This window comes from Sphaerodactylus townsendi, linkage group LG07 (genome assembly GCF_021028975.2).
Source record: "Sphaerodactylus townsendi isolate TG3544 linkage group LG07, MPM_Stown_v2.3, whole genome shotgun sequence".
In the NCBI taxonomy this organism is placed as follows: domain Eukaryota; kingdom Metazoa; phylum Chordata; class Lepidosauria; order Squamata; family Sphaerodactylidae; genus Sphaerodactylus; species Sphaerodactylus townsendi.
The window spans coordinates 54,985,441-55,001,866 of NC_059431.1; the positions used below are offsets into that span (position 1 = coordinate 54,985,441).

General features: G+C 39.6%; 1 protein-coding gene across 8 annotated transcripts in view; it reads left to right on the top strand.

Moving 5' to 3' along the window:
- Positions 1-16,426, top strand: part of APC (APC regulator of WNT signaling pathway) — a 99,202-nt gene that overhangs the window by 15,564 nt on the left and 67,212 nt on the right. For 2 of the 8 annotated variants that reach the window (XM_048503576.1, XM_048503575.1), the window contains one exon: positions 15,106-15,258. The exons of 2 other annotated variants lie outside the window; for them this stretch is intronic. In XM_048503576.1, coding sequence (XP_048359533.1) covers positions 15,124-15,258 — 135 coding nt within the window. In that variant the 5' untranslated portion in view covers positions 15,106-15,123. Of the gene's footprint in view, positions 1-3,983; positions 4,062-4,148; positions 4,964-15,105; positions 15,259-16,426 lie in introns of those variants that run through there. 4 more of the 8 variants (XM_048503577.1, XM_048503578.1, XM_048503579.1 and 1 more) reach the window with 4 other exon arrangements.

Genomic DNA, 16,426 nt, shown 5'->3' on the forward strand with positions numbered 1-16,426 from the left:
GGTCATCATTCCAAACAGCTGGCAACTTGCCATAATAGTGCCAATTCATAAAAAATGGTGATCCCACCGACCTTTCTAATTACTGTCCAATTAGTCTTCTCTTGGTAAATGGACAGTTCTATTCCAAATTTTTGCTATCTAGGTTACAATCTTGGCTGGATCAGTTTAAAATCATAGGTCCTGAGCAAGCAGGGTTTCGTAAGAATAAATCTATGTTCGATCACTGCGCAGTATGATCATATCTATTCCTCTACTGGAGCTTCCAAATTATTTGCAGCTTTCATTGATTTAAAGGAAGCATTTGATTCTGTAATAAGAAACCTCCTTCGGGATAAGATTAGGTTACTGAATGTGGATCCTTGGCTTTTATTCTTAATCAGGCAATTGTATATTAACACAATTTGTCAAGTTACATGTTCTCATGATGGTGAGCTTACCAGTAGAATTTGTATGTCCCATGGGGCTAAGCAGGGATGTATATTGGCTCCCACTCTTTTCAATATTTTTTGAGTGATTTAGCTTTTGAGTGATTTAGCTTTTACTTTTGTATGCGGATGATGCTGTGCTATTGTCCTTGTCTAGCATTGGGCTTAAACATCCTATGTATTGTTTTGCCAATTATTGTGAAGATAACTGGTTGGAAATTAATTACACCAAATCTAAAGTTCTTGTTTTTGCAAAGAGCTGGAAGCCCAAGTCTTTGCAAACTATGGGTCATAAGATCGAACAGGTGAAACATTTTAGATATCTTGGCATCTGTTATAGATACAACTTGTCATGGTCTTTCCAATGGCAGGCAGCAATTACTTCCGCACACACCAACACTACAGCCATATAACATTTTTCTATAGTAAGGACAATCAATATATCCCAGCTGCCCTGAAAGTCTTCAATGCTAGGATTGGCCCTCAGTTGGTGTACGGATCCCCAATTTTGATTTCCGTAATGAACAATTCTTTCAATCTTGTACATTCCAAATTTCTTCAGAAACTAATAAGGTTCCCTAGCTGTGTGCCCTATGCTGTGTTGTGTATAGAGATGGGTCAAACTTTACTTGAAACCCTGACTTGGATAAGGGCTGTTAAATTCTGGTTATATATTCATTTTCTGGCAGGCTCTGATAGCTACATATCCTTACTGTTATCTGACTCCTTCATTTCTGATTGGTATTCTCTGATTATTAAGAAGGTCAAAGCTATTGGTTTGCCTCTAGATTCACTCTATATGCTCACCTACACAGAAGCAATTAAACTAGTTAGGAATAGACTCCTGGAACTGGATTTTCATAAACGGATGCTTGCAGCCAAGACAACCTGTTCTCCCACTACCTTGCTAATTCCATGTGAGTATGGAGTTATGGCAACATATCTTCACTTATTAATTAAGGAGAGCGGTTTTATAAATATAAATAATAATAATAACGACAACAACAACCCCAATCAGAGGAGAGCCTTGGCAACTGCGAGATGTAATGTGTTACCCTCGGCACCATTGGAGGGGAGATTTTAAAAAGTGGAACATTCTAAAAGGTTCTGCTTTTTTGACTTGACTGCTGTTGAAACACTTGCCCACTGTTTTTTTGAATGTCCTAAAAATGACAGTATCAGGTCAAAGTGTATGGATTCCATTTTCTCTAAGTGCTTACAATGGTTAGAGTGATATAAAATCCCTTATCTTTTGAACAATACTGCTGTGTTGTTTTGTGAATCTGTTGCTAATTTTATCCTTGAAATCGTGAATTTTTAAGTCTGTTTGTATTTTTAATTTATATTTTATTAATTTTAACCTGTTTTTTGTATTGTATGCCAGTAAAGGCTTTTGTACATAAATCAAGCTATTTTGTTTGAAGCTAACCTCTTATGGCCATAAGCATCAACCCATGCTTGAGATCAGCAAAAAGTTCTCAAAATCTGTTTCACAATGCAGCTGCCGGGTGATCCATTCATAAACTGTGAAATAATCATCAGCCTGTCTCCTGACTTAGGTCTGCCAACAGTAGTTAAGATTGTCTTAGTCTAATTTATTCACCCACAAACAGAAGCATCTCTGGCATCTCCTCCAGACCATTTCAGCTCTAGCAACAGGAAGAAAATGCCATCAAGTTGGAATCATTCAGTCTGCCATCCAATACTAACCAGGGCCAAGCCTGCAAAGTTCCAGGATCTGACAAGGGAGCCCTGGACCATTGAATTTAGGGCAAAATTAGTTTTAAATACATTTAATTAGCAAGCTCTATCTGTACAGTACAAAGAGTAACTATAGAAGCAGCTTTTATGTGTGAAGTCTGAGTGGTAGTAAGTAAGCAGTGCACCTGGAACTAAATTTGTCACCCATGCTATGAAAGAACCTTCTGGGAAGTGGATGAGTTCACAGATCTGCTTTTTAAACTTGAGAAAATGTCAGCCTTTTATTAGAGTAGTGACTCTTCTCTTGCTCAGACAGAATTTTAATTAATGGATAAGAAAGATGTCATTAGATGCTGAATTTAGTCATAATAGATTGAAACAAATTACGTAAACCAGCTGAATTGCACCAAACTGTCTTGGATGCTTGTATATTAGGACAGTGCTTCAAAAAATAATGCAAGCTGTTTGAAGATAGAATGTAGAATAAACTTTGTCTTAAGTAAACATGAGTAGTCCCATGCATTGACTATGATGAAAGGAGTCAGGATGTGCTATTGGAATAATAACTACCTTCCTGTGGTAAACAGTGAAATATGGGAGAAATCCTAAGTCTTACCTGATAATATCTGTGTGCTATGATCAACATTAGCTTTATTTTCCTTAAAAAGCTGTTGTTGGCATAAGTATACAATGTGCATTGGGGCATATAACATGGCTGTTGTACAGATGTTATATACTGTGTGAGATCAGTTTTCTTAACAGGTGCAGAATACTAATACTTGGCTTTGGGTAACAATCTAGGCGGATTTCGCATGGGCCAAAAACAGCGATGTGAAAACGGTGTGAAAATGGTGGAAACCCATTTACATCGTTTTAAACCATTTTATACCATTTTCACACCGCTGTTTTTGGCCCATGCAGAATCCACCTTAGTTTGTGGGAATACAAAGGTCTTAGAATTATATGTTGCTCATAAACACTTCTGTAAAAGTGTGTAATTACTATTTCATATGTAATTATTAGTTTTAAAATACAGCTGAAATATGAAAATTGCAATACAAATATAATAAAAGGGGCTGGAGAACTGAATATCTGGAAGAGACTCATTTAACTTCGTGCTCTAAGACAGGATCCTACAATCTGAACTGAAATGGATTAGGTAGCTTTTCATGTTAGTAACTGTTAGACACTGTTGTGCAGTGGTTAGAGTGTCAGAATAGAATCCCTGTTCTCCTGCAGAAGTTTGCTGTATGACCCAGGGCCAGTCACAGTCTTAGCCTAACTTACTTCACAGGGCTATTGTGAGGATAAAATTGGAGTGAGGGGAATGATATAGCCCCTTTTGGATCCCCATTGGGCAGAAAGGTGGGATGTAAATGAAGTCAATAGTGTTCAACAATTGAAAAAGAGCTAAATTAAACTATGTAGTCTTTGCTGCTGTTTTAGTGATTATTTTTTTGTAACAATCAAGTGTTTGTGCTACTGTTAAAGGCTTAGCATTTAAGGTGGCATAGATTATTATAATACGAATTGTTCAGTTAAGTGAGGTAAGATAAATTGATTTTGGTCTGCCTGTTTGCTATTATCCACCACACCCACCCATCTCTAATTCCATTTGCTGTTTCCTTTATTGCTTTGCAAAGGTGGCTGTCCGTTCCTATTTATGATGACTAGTTACCCTCCCCATCCCTCCTGCCAGATCTTCCAGACATCACATTAGCAAAAGTCAGGATGGGTAGGAGAAAAGGAAGTGCTGGATGTGAAAGAGAGAGTACGTTACATTCCCCAGTGTGAACGGGGCCATTGGCTGGGTTGGGCTGGGTGCACACGTGACTGGAATGTGTCTGTATTGGTCTGGCTCTAGTGCAGCTGATGAATACAGGAGAGGCTGGGTGCTGAAGACTGAATGGAGGTACAATCGGCATCAGAGATGGGGTAGGTCACTGTTAATATTGCATTCCTCTTAGAAATGAGCATAGAGTAATTATCATGACAACTGTGTGGCAAACATTAGGAAATCTGATTTTTTCCTAGCTCTTTCAGCTTCTATGGAGAGAAGCAAGAAAATGATTCCTAAGGTTTTGATCCATGTTTTTGACAGAATGGGAAAAGGAGGTGATGGTGAACACAGGAAGGGATAAAAAATATTCTTTCATGGAGCAAAAATGATTGTTTTAAAGGTTTTCATGTGTGGGAGGGGGAATAGTATCTTAGGAGACGGATAAAGGTCAAAAAAGAATGAAATGGATTCATTGCTTGGAGGAATGAAAGCTTGAGCCCATTGAAATCCTCCCTTCTCCCTCCTCCTCCTTCATCCTGTCAGTAGCAGCAGCCAGAGAAAGGGACACAAAGCAGTGGAGGAGATGCCTTCATTTGAATCTATCAGCCCCACAATGCAAGGACTGTGGGGGGAGAATGAGGAAGGTATTACCAAGAATGGATTTGTTGTAACTTCGGGAGGTTAAGATTCAATTTTGCATGATGTGCATGATACTGTAAAGCTGCAAAGACTCCCTGCTTGAAAATGCTGCAAAATCCCAGTGTCTTTGTTAGTGACAGGATGTATTGCTGACATTTCTGCGGTTTACTGCAGCAGTTTTTTGCTCCTTTACTGAAAGGAAAAAGCTGCATAGAGACGAGAGCTTGTGCTGCACTGCTGCACCCAGAAATGCAATGAAGCGGTAGTGCTAAGTGACTGTTAGCCACTGCTTCAAAAGAGAAAAGAAAATGCTGAAATGGAAAATAAAGAGGAATGAAAAGAAGAACACTATCTGCTTAAACCTTCTCACTTCATCTATTCATCATCAAAAGAGACAGTGGGAGTTATTCAATCTTAGGTACTATTAGTAATCTTAATAAATTATGTATAAAGTAGTGTCTCCTTTCTTTTTCCTTGTCAAATGCCGATTTTAATGTAATTATTAGGGCAACTGTAATATATAATTTTTGAGGGAAACTGGGTTTTTAAATTAAGCATAAGCATAATAAAAAGTAGTCAATTTAAAATATTAAAATGCAATAAAAATTCAATTCATAGTAATTAAGCAGTAGGCATCATTTTATCGATGACTTGCTTTTTGGGGGGAACATGGTTCTGGAGTTGTGTACCATGTTTAGTTAGTGGCTAGAAATGGTGAAATCTGAATTTTAAGTTTTATAGTTGATATATTTTTCATTATGCAAATCACCTGTATATTATAGTCTGTCATTTCTTAAATCACATTCTTGCTCATTGATAAAAATAATACAGCTTCTACATTTTGTATGGCAAGAATGTAAAACATTTTAACAAAGTGTCCAGCTCTATTTGTAGACTTTATTTGTAATTTTTTCTTATACTGGCAGTAGGCCTCTGAATACTTATCTTTCCTCATAATGTCTATAATATATGTCAATAGAACCACTGGTAAAAGCACAATAAGAATTTATGTGGCCTGCATGAAAAAATCATTCAATAAAACTTGTTTTACTATATATTTGTGCCCTTGTGATTAAGCAGAGTTCTAACTAAAATTAATATGTGATTAAAAAAACAAATTTAAATTGGAAAAAAAGGCAACCTCTGGTTGACAGTATCTGTCCATAAAAACAGTCTTTCCCACCAGTAGACCTTGTGAGGGAGAAGACAGAAATCTTGAGTGACAGTACATTTATTTGGATGCAAGAGCATTTTATACCTCTTGAATGTTATATTCTACTCCAGTCTATAAGAATGGTTTATCTAAGCTAATACGTAAGTATAATTAAAATGTTAAGTGTCACGGATCTTGCCTTGGCTGAGTTCAGTAGGTTAGAAATTTACATGTTCTCACTATTAAAATGTACAATGATGAGAAATCTTTGTAATTGGTATTTATTTTAGTTAGGTTTACCATATTGTTTTTTTTCAGTGATCCAAATGATGAATTCATTATTGTTTTGTCTTGTGGATGTCACTATGTTGGTATCCTTGTGATTTCAAGTTAATGTTTTGTAGTTTAATGCCACATTGTCCCAATGTGTGAATCATGTCTTCCTGAAGAAGCCCTGGGGAGTCCTCTTTCCTGAACTGCGTCTTGCTTTGTATCAGAAAGCATACTGTTGACATAACTACTTCCAACCAAAATGCAATCCTAACAAGTGCTACACTTCTCTTAAAAGGATGGGATTCTGCTTAGCTGGCTCTATGTGGCTCTCTCTCCCCACCCCCTTCCCTGTAGGACTTGCTAAGGCAAGATTTTAGAAAGCCTGATTTGATAACTTTGGACAGTCTGAAGCTAAATGTTGTGTTATGATCACAGATCTTCAGCTCTCTTCAGTTATATTGGCACACACCCCTTTTCCTGGCTAGAAACCCTGTTGAACTATCCTACTGCTTTCGTGAGTTAGGGAGAAATCATCCATGCAGTATACCTCTGGAGAATAACAGAGTGGTGTGTGGTGCTACTGAGCTTGGTGCTCTGTGTCAGAGGAGACAGCATGAGAAATTGAGATCTTGCAGAGGTAGCAACCATCGTACAGATTGTCTTTCCCCACTGCAGAAATGCAGCAGTACAATATAGCTGCCCTCACTCGGGATGGAGATAATGTCACAGGAGAATCAAGAGAGAACAGATGTTGTGGCTGCCAGTCTGTGTTTGTGCTACTTTCTTCGCATGCCTCAGGAGAGACAGAGTTCACATGTAGCAGCACTCAGACCCCAGCTGGTTGATTAGATTCCATTTTTACTCATTGGCTGGGTGAGTGCCTGATATACAGAGCTGTACAATGGCATAATTAATGCTTAAAGGATATAGATTTTTATTTTAAAAATTGCTTTAAAAATCTTCAAAATTAGAAAATATGAAGCAAATATTTAAAACAAAATGAGGTGCAAGGCCACCATTGGAGTTAGAAATTTCATTGCAGTGCCTTGTGTTTTTTGCAGTAATTTCATTGTAGAATCTTCTAGCTTGTTTCAGTTGCAATACAAAGTTTATAGCTAATACCCTAGAACAGTGGTGGCGAACCTATGGCACTCCAGATGTTCAAGGACTACATTTCCCATCAGCCCCTGCCAGCATGACCAATTGGCCATTCTGGCAGGGGCTGATGGGAATTGTAGTCCATGAACATCTGGAGTGCCATAGGTTCGCCACCACGGCCCTAGAAGACAAAATTTATAGCTAATACCCTAGAATTCAAAATTACCTGGACAGATTGGAGAGCTGGGCCAAAACTAACAGAATGAATTTCAACAGAGATAAATGTTAGATACTTCCCTTAGGCAGAAAAAATGAAATTCACAGATATAGAATGGTGACACCTTGTTTGACAACAGTACATGTGAATGGGAACTGGGTAGTAGACCACAAACTGAACATGAGTTAGCAGTGTGATAAAGCAGCCAAGAAAACCAATGCAATTCTGGGCTGCATCAATAGGAGTATAGTGTCTAGATCAAAGGACACAACAGTACCACTGTATTCTGCATTGGTCAGACCTCACCTGGAACACTGTGTCCAGTTCTGGGCATCAGCGTTCAAGAAGGATATTGACAAGGTGCAGCGGGTCCAGAGGAGGGCGACCAGGCCCACGAGGAGCGGCTTAGGGAGCTAGGTATGATCAGTTTGGAGAAGAGAAGGTTAAGAGATGACATGATAACCATTTAAAAATATTTGAAGGGATGTCATGTTGAAGATGGAACAAGCTTGTTTGCTGCTGCTCCAGAGACTAGGACAAGTAGTAATGGATTCAAGGCACAGGAAAAGAGGTTTCACCTAAACGTTGGGAAGAACTTCCTGATAGTAAGAGCTGTTAATTAGTGAAAGATACTGCCTCAGAGTGTGGTAGAGTCTCTTTCTTTGGAGGTTTTTAAATAAAGGCTGGATGGCCATCTGTCAGGATGCTTTGATTATATATTCCTGCACGGCAGGGAGGTTGGACTCGATAGCCTTTGTGGTCTCTTACAGTTCTTCGATTCTATTACCATTTTGTATTAGGATATTTTGTTGTATTACATAAAAATAAATGTGAAATGAAATTCTTGGTATGTTTCATTTATATATAAAATTAACCTAAGCTATGCAATGGTGATACCGGTAGATGAATTCATTTCTAACTAAGTGTTTTTTATAATGGCTCCAGTATTAAATACAGCTTTTAAATGCAATAATAAAATTGCAGGTTAGGTTATAATTGGAGTAACAAGGGTTACCTTATATTTGCTTATGCTCTACAACACTTGTAATTGCTTTAATAAAATTGCAAGAAACTATGATGATTTTAGGATTAGTTTTGTAGTTGCAATAATTAGAAAATATGGACATTGAAATATGAAACTCTGAAGGCTAAAAATACAGTTTGGCTCTTAAATATTTGGTGTGGTGACCAGAGTCAAGGAAAATTTGTCAAGGCCTGATTAAAACGTAAGAATTATAATGTTTGTGCTGTGCTAAGATCAGAATAGACATCTAAACGTACATCTGAACCAACAAACAACCCAATGGGTTAAGATTAATCTGTATTGCTAGTATAAATGAATGAAAAGCAGGTATGATGGCTTTTCTGAGAAGAATGTTGTTCAGTGAATAGCACATTGATTTTGGACCAAGGAAACTTGGTTCACACCCCTGCTCACAGAGAAAGGTAAGATTGTCAACACCAAATAGTTACAAGGTCCTAGTTACAAAGACAGTAAGGGCTTCCCAAGGATAGTGAATACAATAAGGCAGGGTAGGAACCTCCATGGCTTTCAGGATGTTCAGGGAACTACAATTCCTTATCAGTCTCCCGCTTTCAGCATACGGCCAATTGGCCATGCTGGTAGGGGCTGATGGGAATTGTAGTTCCTGAACATTTGGAGAGCCGCAGGTTCCCTACCCCTGCAATAAGGTCTTTCATGCAATAAATCATTGTAAAACCCTTTAGAACCTGGGTGCTGACTTCTGTTTTTCCTGGGTAAGAGAATAAGGAATACTGAAATGTATGCATCTGTGGTTCATTTCATGAACTCCACAACCCACCATAAAAAAACCCCAATCTAATGAACTTCTGGTAGAAATTGTATAGCTACTTGCTAGTTCTGGTAAGTGTCTTGTCTGAAGCTAGTAAAAGCAAATAATACATAAATGGAGGATGTTAATAGAGGCAACAGCAGAGTTTATTAAAGCTGGTAGAGCTTTAAGAAGAACCATAGGTCGAATGTAGATTTTATAGAGAGCTTTTTAGTATTTGATCACTTTTTAAAAATTTATAGCATATGGAATGTTTATGTTCGGAAACAATTTTTTAATATTTAAAGATAAACGGTATAAAATATTGTGAGATACATCACCAGGCATGTCCCATTGCAGGTCCTCCACACTGACTCAAGCTTTCACAGCCTCACAATGGGTATGAGTAGCAGAAGTTACTCAGCTCCACCTCTTGGCTGGCAGGCACTTTGTACCATAGAACCTCACCAATCCACTTCCTTCTTAGCCTTGATTCTTCATTTAAAAGGAAGTTTCTCCACCTCCTTCACCTCTCCACCAATGGACCTGTTCTCCCATAATCCTTTTCTCTTCAGAGGCAGAATGTCTACCTTCTTTGTCCAATCTATTGCTGTACCCTACTTTGTTGTCTACCCTCATTCTGGGATTCAAAGACACCACCTTCCTCTGTGGAAGATGTTCCCCTGATGTCCAGTGTGTCTTCTCTTGAGGTGCTAGTACTTTCTTGCTATGCTTTGGCATTGGTATGCTGACAGTCTCCTGGAACATTCTCTTTGTCAGCCTTGGAGGAAGTGCCTCACCCTTTTCACCCCTTGCCATTACTGCTCAGAGAGACAAGCCCTGAGGGTGTGGGGCCGCTGAGAATTCACCTGCGAGGGGGTGGGACACAGGCTGCCAAAGACAGGAGCATTGAGGAGCATGGAGGTAAGTGCAGCAACATTGCCTGGGTTAATGCAGGCCTGGTGAAAATGCCTCAAAGGGAACATAAGCGCTGTTCCTGAGGAATCCAGGAGGCCTGTGTTTGGGGCATCCCTGGACAAATATATTGAGCATTTATTGTATTACTGCTCCTTTAGCTCCTTTGTTGGAGCTGCTACAGCCTCCCTCTTTCTGCCTCGCTTGGCAGCAGGGGTGGGGGAGCATTCACTGTGAAGCCAAGAAACATGCATCAGCTGGGTTGGGCACAGCAGGCATGTGCCTGAGTAACCCACGGGTTGAGCTGAAAAGTTAAGTGTCTCTGCTATCTGAGGAAGCTGTGCCACCATGATGGTGTGATGGGCAGGCTACCCTGCCCTGAAGGAAAAATCAGCCGCTCAGATGATCCCATAGAAGTGCTCCAGTTTCCAGTCATCTCTGAGAAAGGGAATGTGATGTTGGAGAGAACACAGGAGAAAAGGGAGTTTTCTGCCTCAGGGAGAGAGCAGTGACAGCTCAGGTCTGGCTCAGGAAAAAGAGCAGACAGCGTGAAGGTCAGCTGTGCCTTGTAGCGTGGCAGAGCAGTTTAAATCTATCTCTGGGAGAGAAGACAGTGCTCGGTTGTTAGGCCTGTCTCTGGTGGTGAGCAGATCTTGTTCGATTTAGTCTCACTCTGGGGAAAGGGCAGGCGGGAATCCTGTGTGTGAGATTGAATTCAACGTAGTGGCTCGTCAATACAAATCTGTTCAATCTGGAAAGAATTGTACAAAAGTCTAACTACTCTCTGAAGCTATAACTAAGTTTACATGCCTCAGCCAAGTTTTTACTTTAGAATAATAGCGTTGGAAGAGACTCCAAGGGCCATCAATACAAGAACACACAATACAAGGCCATCAAAACCCCCTGCAATACAAGAACACACAATCAAAGCACTCTTGACAGATGGCCATCCTGATTCTCTTTAAAAACCTCCAAAGAAGGAGATTCCACCACACTCTGAGGCTGTGCATTCCACTGTCAAACAGCACTTACTGTCAGGAAGGTTTTCCTGATGTTTAGGCGGAATCTCTTTTCCTGTGCCTTGAATCCATTACTCCTTGTCCTAGTCTCTGGAGCAGCAGAAAACAAGCTTGCTTCCTCACCAACATGACATCCCTTCAAATGTCTAAACATGGCTATCACGTCACCTCTAAACCTTTTATTCACCAAACTAAACATACCTAGCTCCCTAACCTTTTACCATTTTGACCGCCCTCCTCTGGACCCGTTCCAGCTTGTTAATATCCTTCTTGAATTGCGGTGCCCAGAACTGTGCACAAACTGTAACCGATTCAGAATAGAGAGGTACAATTACATTCCTCGATCTAGACACTATGCTCCTATTGATACAGCCCAGAATCATGACCAGTCTTGACCACTGCATCACACTGCTGACTCATGTTCAGTTTATGGTCTGCCAGGGCTCCCAGATCCCTTTTGCATGTAATGTTGTCAAGCCAGGTATCACTCATCCCAAATCTGTGCATTTGTCTACCTGGAAGCCTGAACTGCTGGTTTGTTCCATAAATAAATAAATACATAAATACATAAATAACCTTAGTTTATATATTAATCCAGCCTCAGTGAACTCAACAATCTCCTTGTTTACCACAAAACTTACCTCACAGCAGTGACCCCAAAGCCTATATACTCACTGTCTGTAGAACAAATACCTGAAACTGAGCTGAGGGTTTATAGTTCAAAATGAACCCCCAAACCTTACAATGCTGTGTGCGTTCACTCAGTAGGAAAAAATGTGTGACACAGTGGACAGAGGAGGAGTGATGTGGGGTTGATGAGGAGGGTTGCATGCCTGTGTTGGGCCTGTGGTGAGGAAAGAGGGATGAGTAGCCCGAGCAGAGAAAATTGGAAACGTGGCAAAGAGGGTGGGCAGTTGAGAGGGCAAGGGAGAAGTGGGGACCAGTGTTGAAGGTAAGGGTAGAGAAGGAAGAAGATGGGAGGAGGAGGTAGCAGTGGCAGGAAAGGGCAAAGAATGATGACTGGGGGTAGGGTCAGAAGAGGTGAAAGCAGCGATAAGTGAGGGAATTTCTCCATTAACTTCTTGTGGGTCCCACTTGTATCTGTCTATTTTGTGTTAAATATTTAACACACATGGCATTTTCTTGACTCAATCTGAGCCTGTAACAGTATACTATTGATCTCATTATTCTAGGAAACCCTAAGTAAACACAGACAAGAGCTTAAATGGTAAAATTTTGAGCTTAAAATTATAAAAGTAAGGTTTACAGGTTTAGCACTTGAATACACTTTGGGGAAAAAACAGGCAAAATGAACTATGTTTTCCAATTGTCCTTTTGAAAGGAACTGAAAGATCAGTAAGGAAAATATATTGCATCTTTGCCAAATATCAGAAGATGAAGGTGTTTACGTACCAGCAATTGTAGGACATTGTTTACAACATATGTATTGTATAGTCCACATTATTTAAAATAATAAAACACACAACAAAGCAACAGAAATAATGTTTCTAGTTTACAGCAATTGTCCTTTATAATAGGACAATGGATCCCAAAAGGTGACTCTGAAAGGTAGGCTGATGCTTCAGAAGTGCACTGGCATATTTCTTTGAATTCAGTTCAAGACAGTAGGTAAAAAGGCCTTTTTCCTTCACACTTATTTTGTAATTGTTCTGACATAGAGCAATCCCCTACCTTTAGATCTTGATAGGCGCCAGGAGGCCTTATATACTGAAGTGCACTCTGAGAGGTATAGATCTCAGACCTTGAAAGGTTTTGAAGGTCAAGACCTTTGGATTATGCTCAGCGTTACTGAGAAATCAATGCAAACTACAAAATTTCTGTCAGACTTTGTGTAAGAGATGTCTCTACTGGGGTCCTGGGCAGTTTAATTTACAAAGATTGGTGCTAGAATACAAAAGAAGAATTCCATTATACAATATATATCACAACAGTAAACATTCCATATAGTCTACAAAGTGCTACAGAAGTTACCAGTATCATCATAAATCTAATAGATGAGCTCCATAGGCAAGAAATTATCTTCCCTTATAAGTTAAGGTTTCTGGCATGACCTTTTTTTGTAAGTTCACCCCTGGAAGTAGGGGTGGGTAGCGTGGTGGCCAAGTTTGCAGATGATACCAAATTATGTAGGGTGGTGAGAACCACAAAGGATTGCGAAGAGCTCCAAGCGGACCTTGATAAATTAGGTGAGTGGGCTAAGAAATGGCAAATGCAGTTCAATGTAGCAAAATGCAAAAGTGATGCACATAGGGGCAAAAAAAAATCCAAACTTCACATACATGCGCTACAGGGGTCAGTGCGCTACTCAGTCACAGACCAGGAAAGAGATTTGGGCGTCTTAGTTGATAGTTCCATGGGAATGTCAACTCAATGTATGGCAGCTGTGAAAAAGGCAAACTCTATGCTGGGGATAATCAGGAAAGGAATTGATAATAAAACTGCAAAGATTGTCATGCCCTTATATAAAGCCGTGAGATGCGACTAGCACACTTGGAGTATAACTGTGTTCAGTCTCTGGTGCACGCCACATCTCCAAAGTAACAGGCGATACTCGAAGAGATAGAAAAAGTGCAGAGAAGGGCAACAAGGATGATTGAGGGACTGGAGCACCTTCCGCTTATGAGGAAAGCGCCTGCAGCGCTTTGGGGACTCTTTAGTTTGGAGAGGAGACGTCTGAGGGGGGATATGATTGAAGTCTCTAAAATTATGCATGGGGTAGAAAATGTTGACAGAGAGAAATTTTTCTCTCTTTCTCACAATACTAGAACCAGGGGGCATTCATTGAAAATGCTGGGGGGAAGAATTAGAACTAATAAAAGGAAACACTTCTTCACGCAACGTGTGATTGGTGTTTGGAATATGCTGCCACAGGAGGTGGTGATGGCCACTAACCTGGATAGCTTTAAAAGGGGCTTGGACAGATTTATGGAGGAGAAGTCAATTTATGGCTACCAATCTTGATCCTCTTTGATCTGAGATTGCAAATGCCTTAACAGTCCAGGTGCTCGGGAGCAACAGCCGCAGAAGGCCATTGCTTTCACATCCTACATGTGAACTCCCAAAGGCACCTGGTGGGCCACTGCGAGTAGCAGAGAGCTGGACTAGATGGACTCTGGTCTGATCCAGCTGGCTTGTTCTTATGTTCTTATGTTCTTAAGTTGTAATAAAGCACGAACTTTTTTTGTTTTCCAATTAAGTCCCTTTTTGGAATATTTTTTCCTCTTTCCATGCCTTGGCCAATGTTGGCTTCACTGCTATCACTGCATACAAAATTCTCTCTTGATTGTCTTTACTTAGATACAACAACATCAAATAAAACTAAATCTAACATAAACTTTCAACCAAGATACCAAAATAGCCATCTTCAGAAACCTTTTGCAGTTGTGCATCTTCCCACATATGTATACAGGTTTGTCTGGACTTCATTGCAAAACCTGCACTCACTAGTAGAATTTTTGTATATTTTGGCTAGTATGCTGCTGGCGTAATAATTTAAGGGCGTTTTTCCAAAAATATAAGGTTGACTAAAAGGGTTAAATCACTCAACAATAAAGAAGGCTACAACACTTGAGTTAAACTGATAACCTGAGCCCACAAGTCATTTTGGGGTAGATTTTAGTGATACTACCTGTGACTTCTTTCAGGATATTATAAAATCTTGAGGGCCCAATTTCTGTTAAAAACAATAAATGATCCAAATCATGTAAATCTCTCGTAATCTCTCATTTGAGTATTTAACCCATGACAAAGCTATTTAATTGCAAGTATTATGTCTGGTATTTTTTCCAGAATCAAAGGAATTGAAATCTAAGAAGTAGCTGAGCTCTGCTACAGTTCTTATTGAATTTGCTTTAGCATTTTTCATAATTTAAGTAATGTGTTAGTTACATGTTACTTAATGTTTCTATGAAGTATTACACTGTCATGTTAAAATTCTTCAACTAGAAAATGAAATATGTTTCCTTGAAGCATTCCTTGAAGCATTCCTTGAAGTTCACAATTCTTTCTTTAGTATAGAAATACAATATACATATATATATATATATATATATATATATTTGCTTGCTTTAGGTCCAGGGGTAGCCCAGGATGGCTGCAGTGTCATATGATCAGTTGTTAAAACAAGTAGAAGCATTAAAAATGGAGAACTCAAACCTTCGACAAGAACTGGAAGACAATTCAAATCACCTTACAAAACTGGAAACTGAAGCATCTAATATGAAGGTATGAGCATTATTTGACTTGAGTAACATTCTGGGTTTATGTTTCAACCATATGGTGTCTAATGTGCCATAGAAATCACTCTGTTTTGTTCATTGGTGTCATCATGTTTTCTTGTATATGACCTTAACTATGCCGGACCTGTGAAAGGAAGTCACTATGACCAGGAGATACAAAATACATGTGTTAATGTTTATATAGGTAATACAAAAATTAGGGTCAGATCGTAACAACTGTGTGCTATGTATTGTAGGGCACTATACTACAGCCTGTATCTCCTGAAAAATTTCCTTTCTGAAAGTCAGGAACCCTGAAAAATTTCCTTTCTGAAAGTCAGGAACCCTCTGGGCTGGTATTCAGTGTAGCTCTTGGGACTGCTACTTTTCGTTAGTGAAAATCAGGAAGTCTCCTTTCATAAGTGGAAGTATCTCCTTGTTCTCCAGGTTGATGCATTTGTTTGTTTGTTTGTTTATATGTATTTTTAGCCCACCCTGTACCTAAAGATCTCAGGGCATGGCAAAGCACAAGATAAAAATAATAAAATATTGATAAACCTAAAGACAATTACAGTATATAACACTATAACCAGTGGTGGGATCCAAAAATTTTAGTAACAGGTTCCCATGATGGTGGGATTCAAACAGTGGCGTAGCGCCAATGGGGCTGGGTGGGGCACAGCAGGGGCGTGATCGGGCATTCCGTATGCTAGGGCATTGCTGAAGTGCGGGCTTGTGCGCAAGGATGCAGTCCGCTGCAACCGGGTCCGCTTAGGCTGGAACGACGAATGCATGCAGGCGCAGGCTGCCACGCACGGTGGTGCACCTCCTGCTAGCCTGCTTCAAGTTCTACGTGCTACTGCTGAGGAGCAGAGGAGGGGCGTAACTAAGACAAAAAATTACGTGGCAAAATCACCAATTAGTAACCCCCTCTCGGCACACACAAATAATTAGTAACCTACTCTCGGGAACCTGTGAGAACCTGCTGGATCCCACCTCTGACTATAACAATAAAACTTATTTAAAATCCATAAAATCTATTAAAACCTACTAAAATTCAAAAAACTTATTAAAATCAGTAAAAACCTATTTAAAAATTCATAAAACCTATTTAAAATTCATATTACCAGAAGAGGGAAACCACCTCTTCAGCCAAATAGATGGGTCTTGGCTAG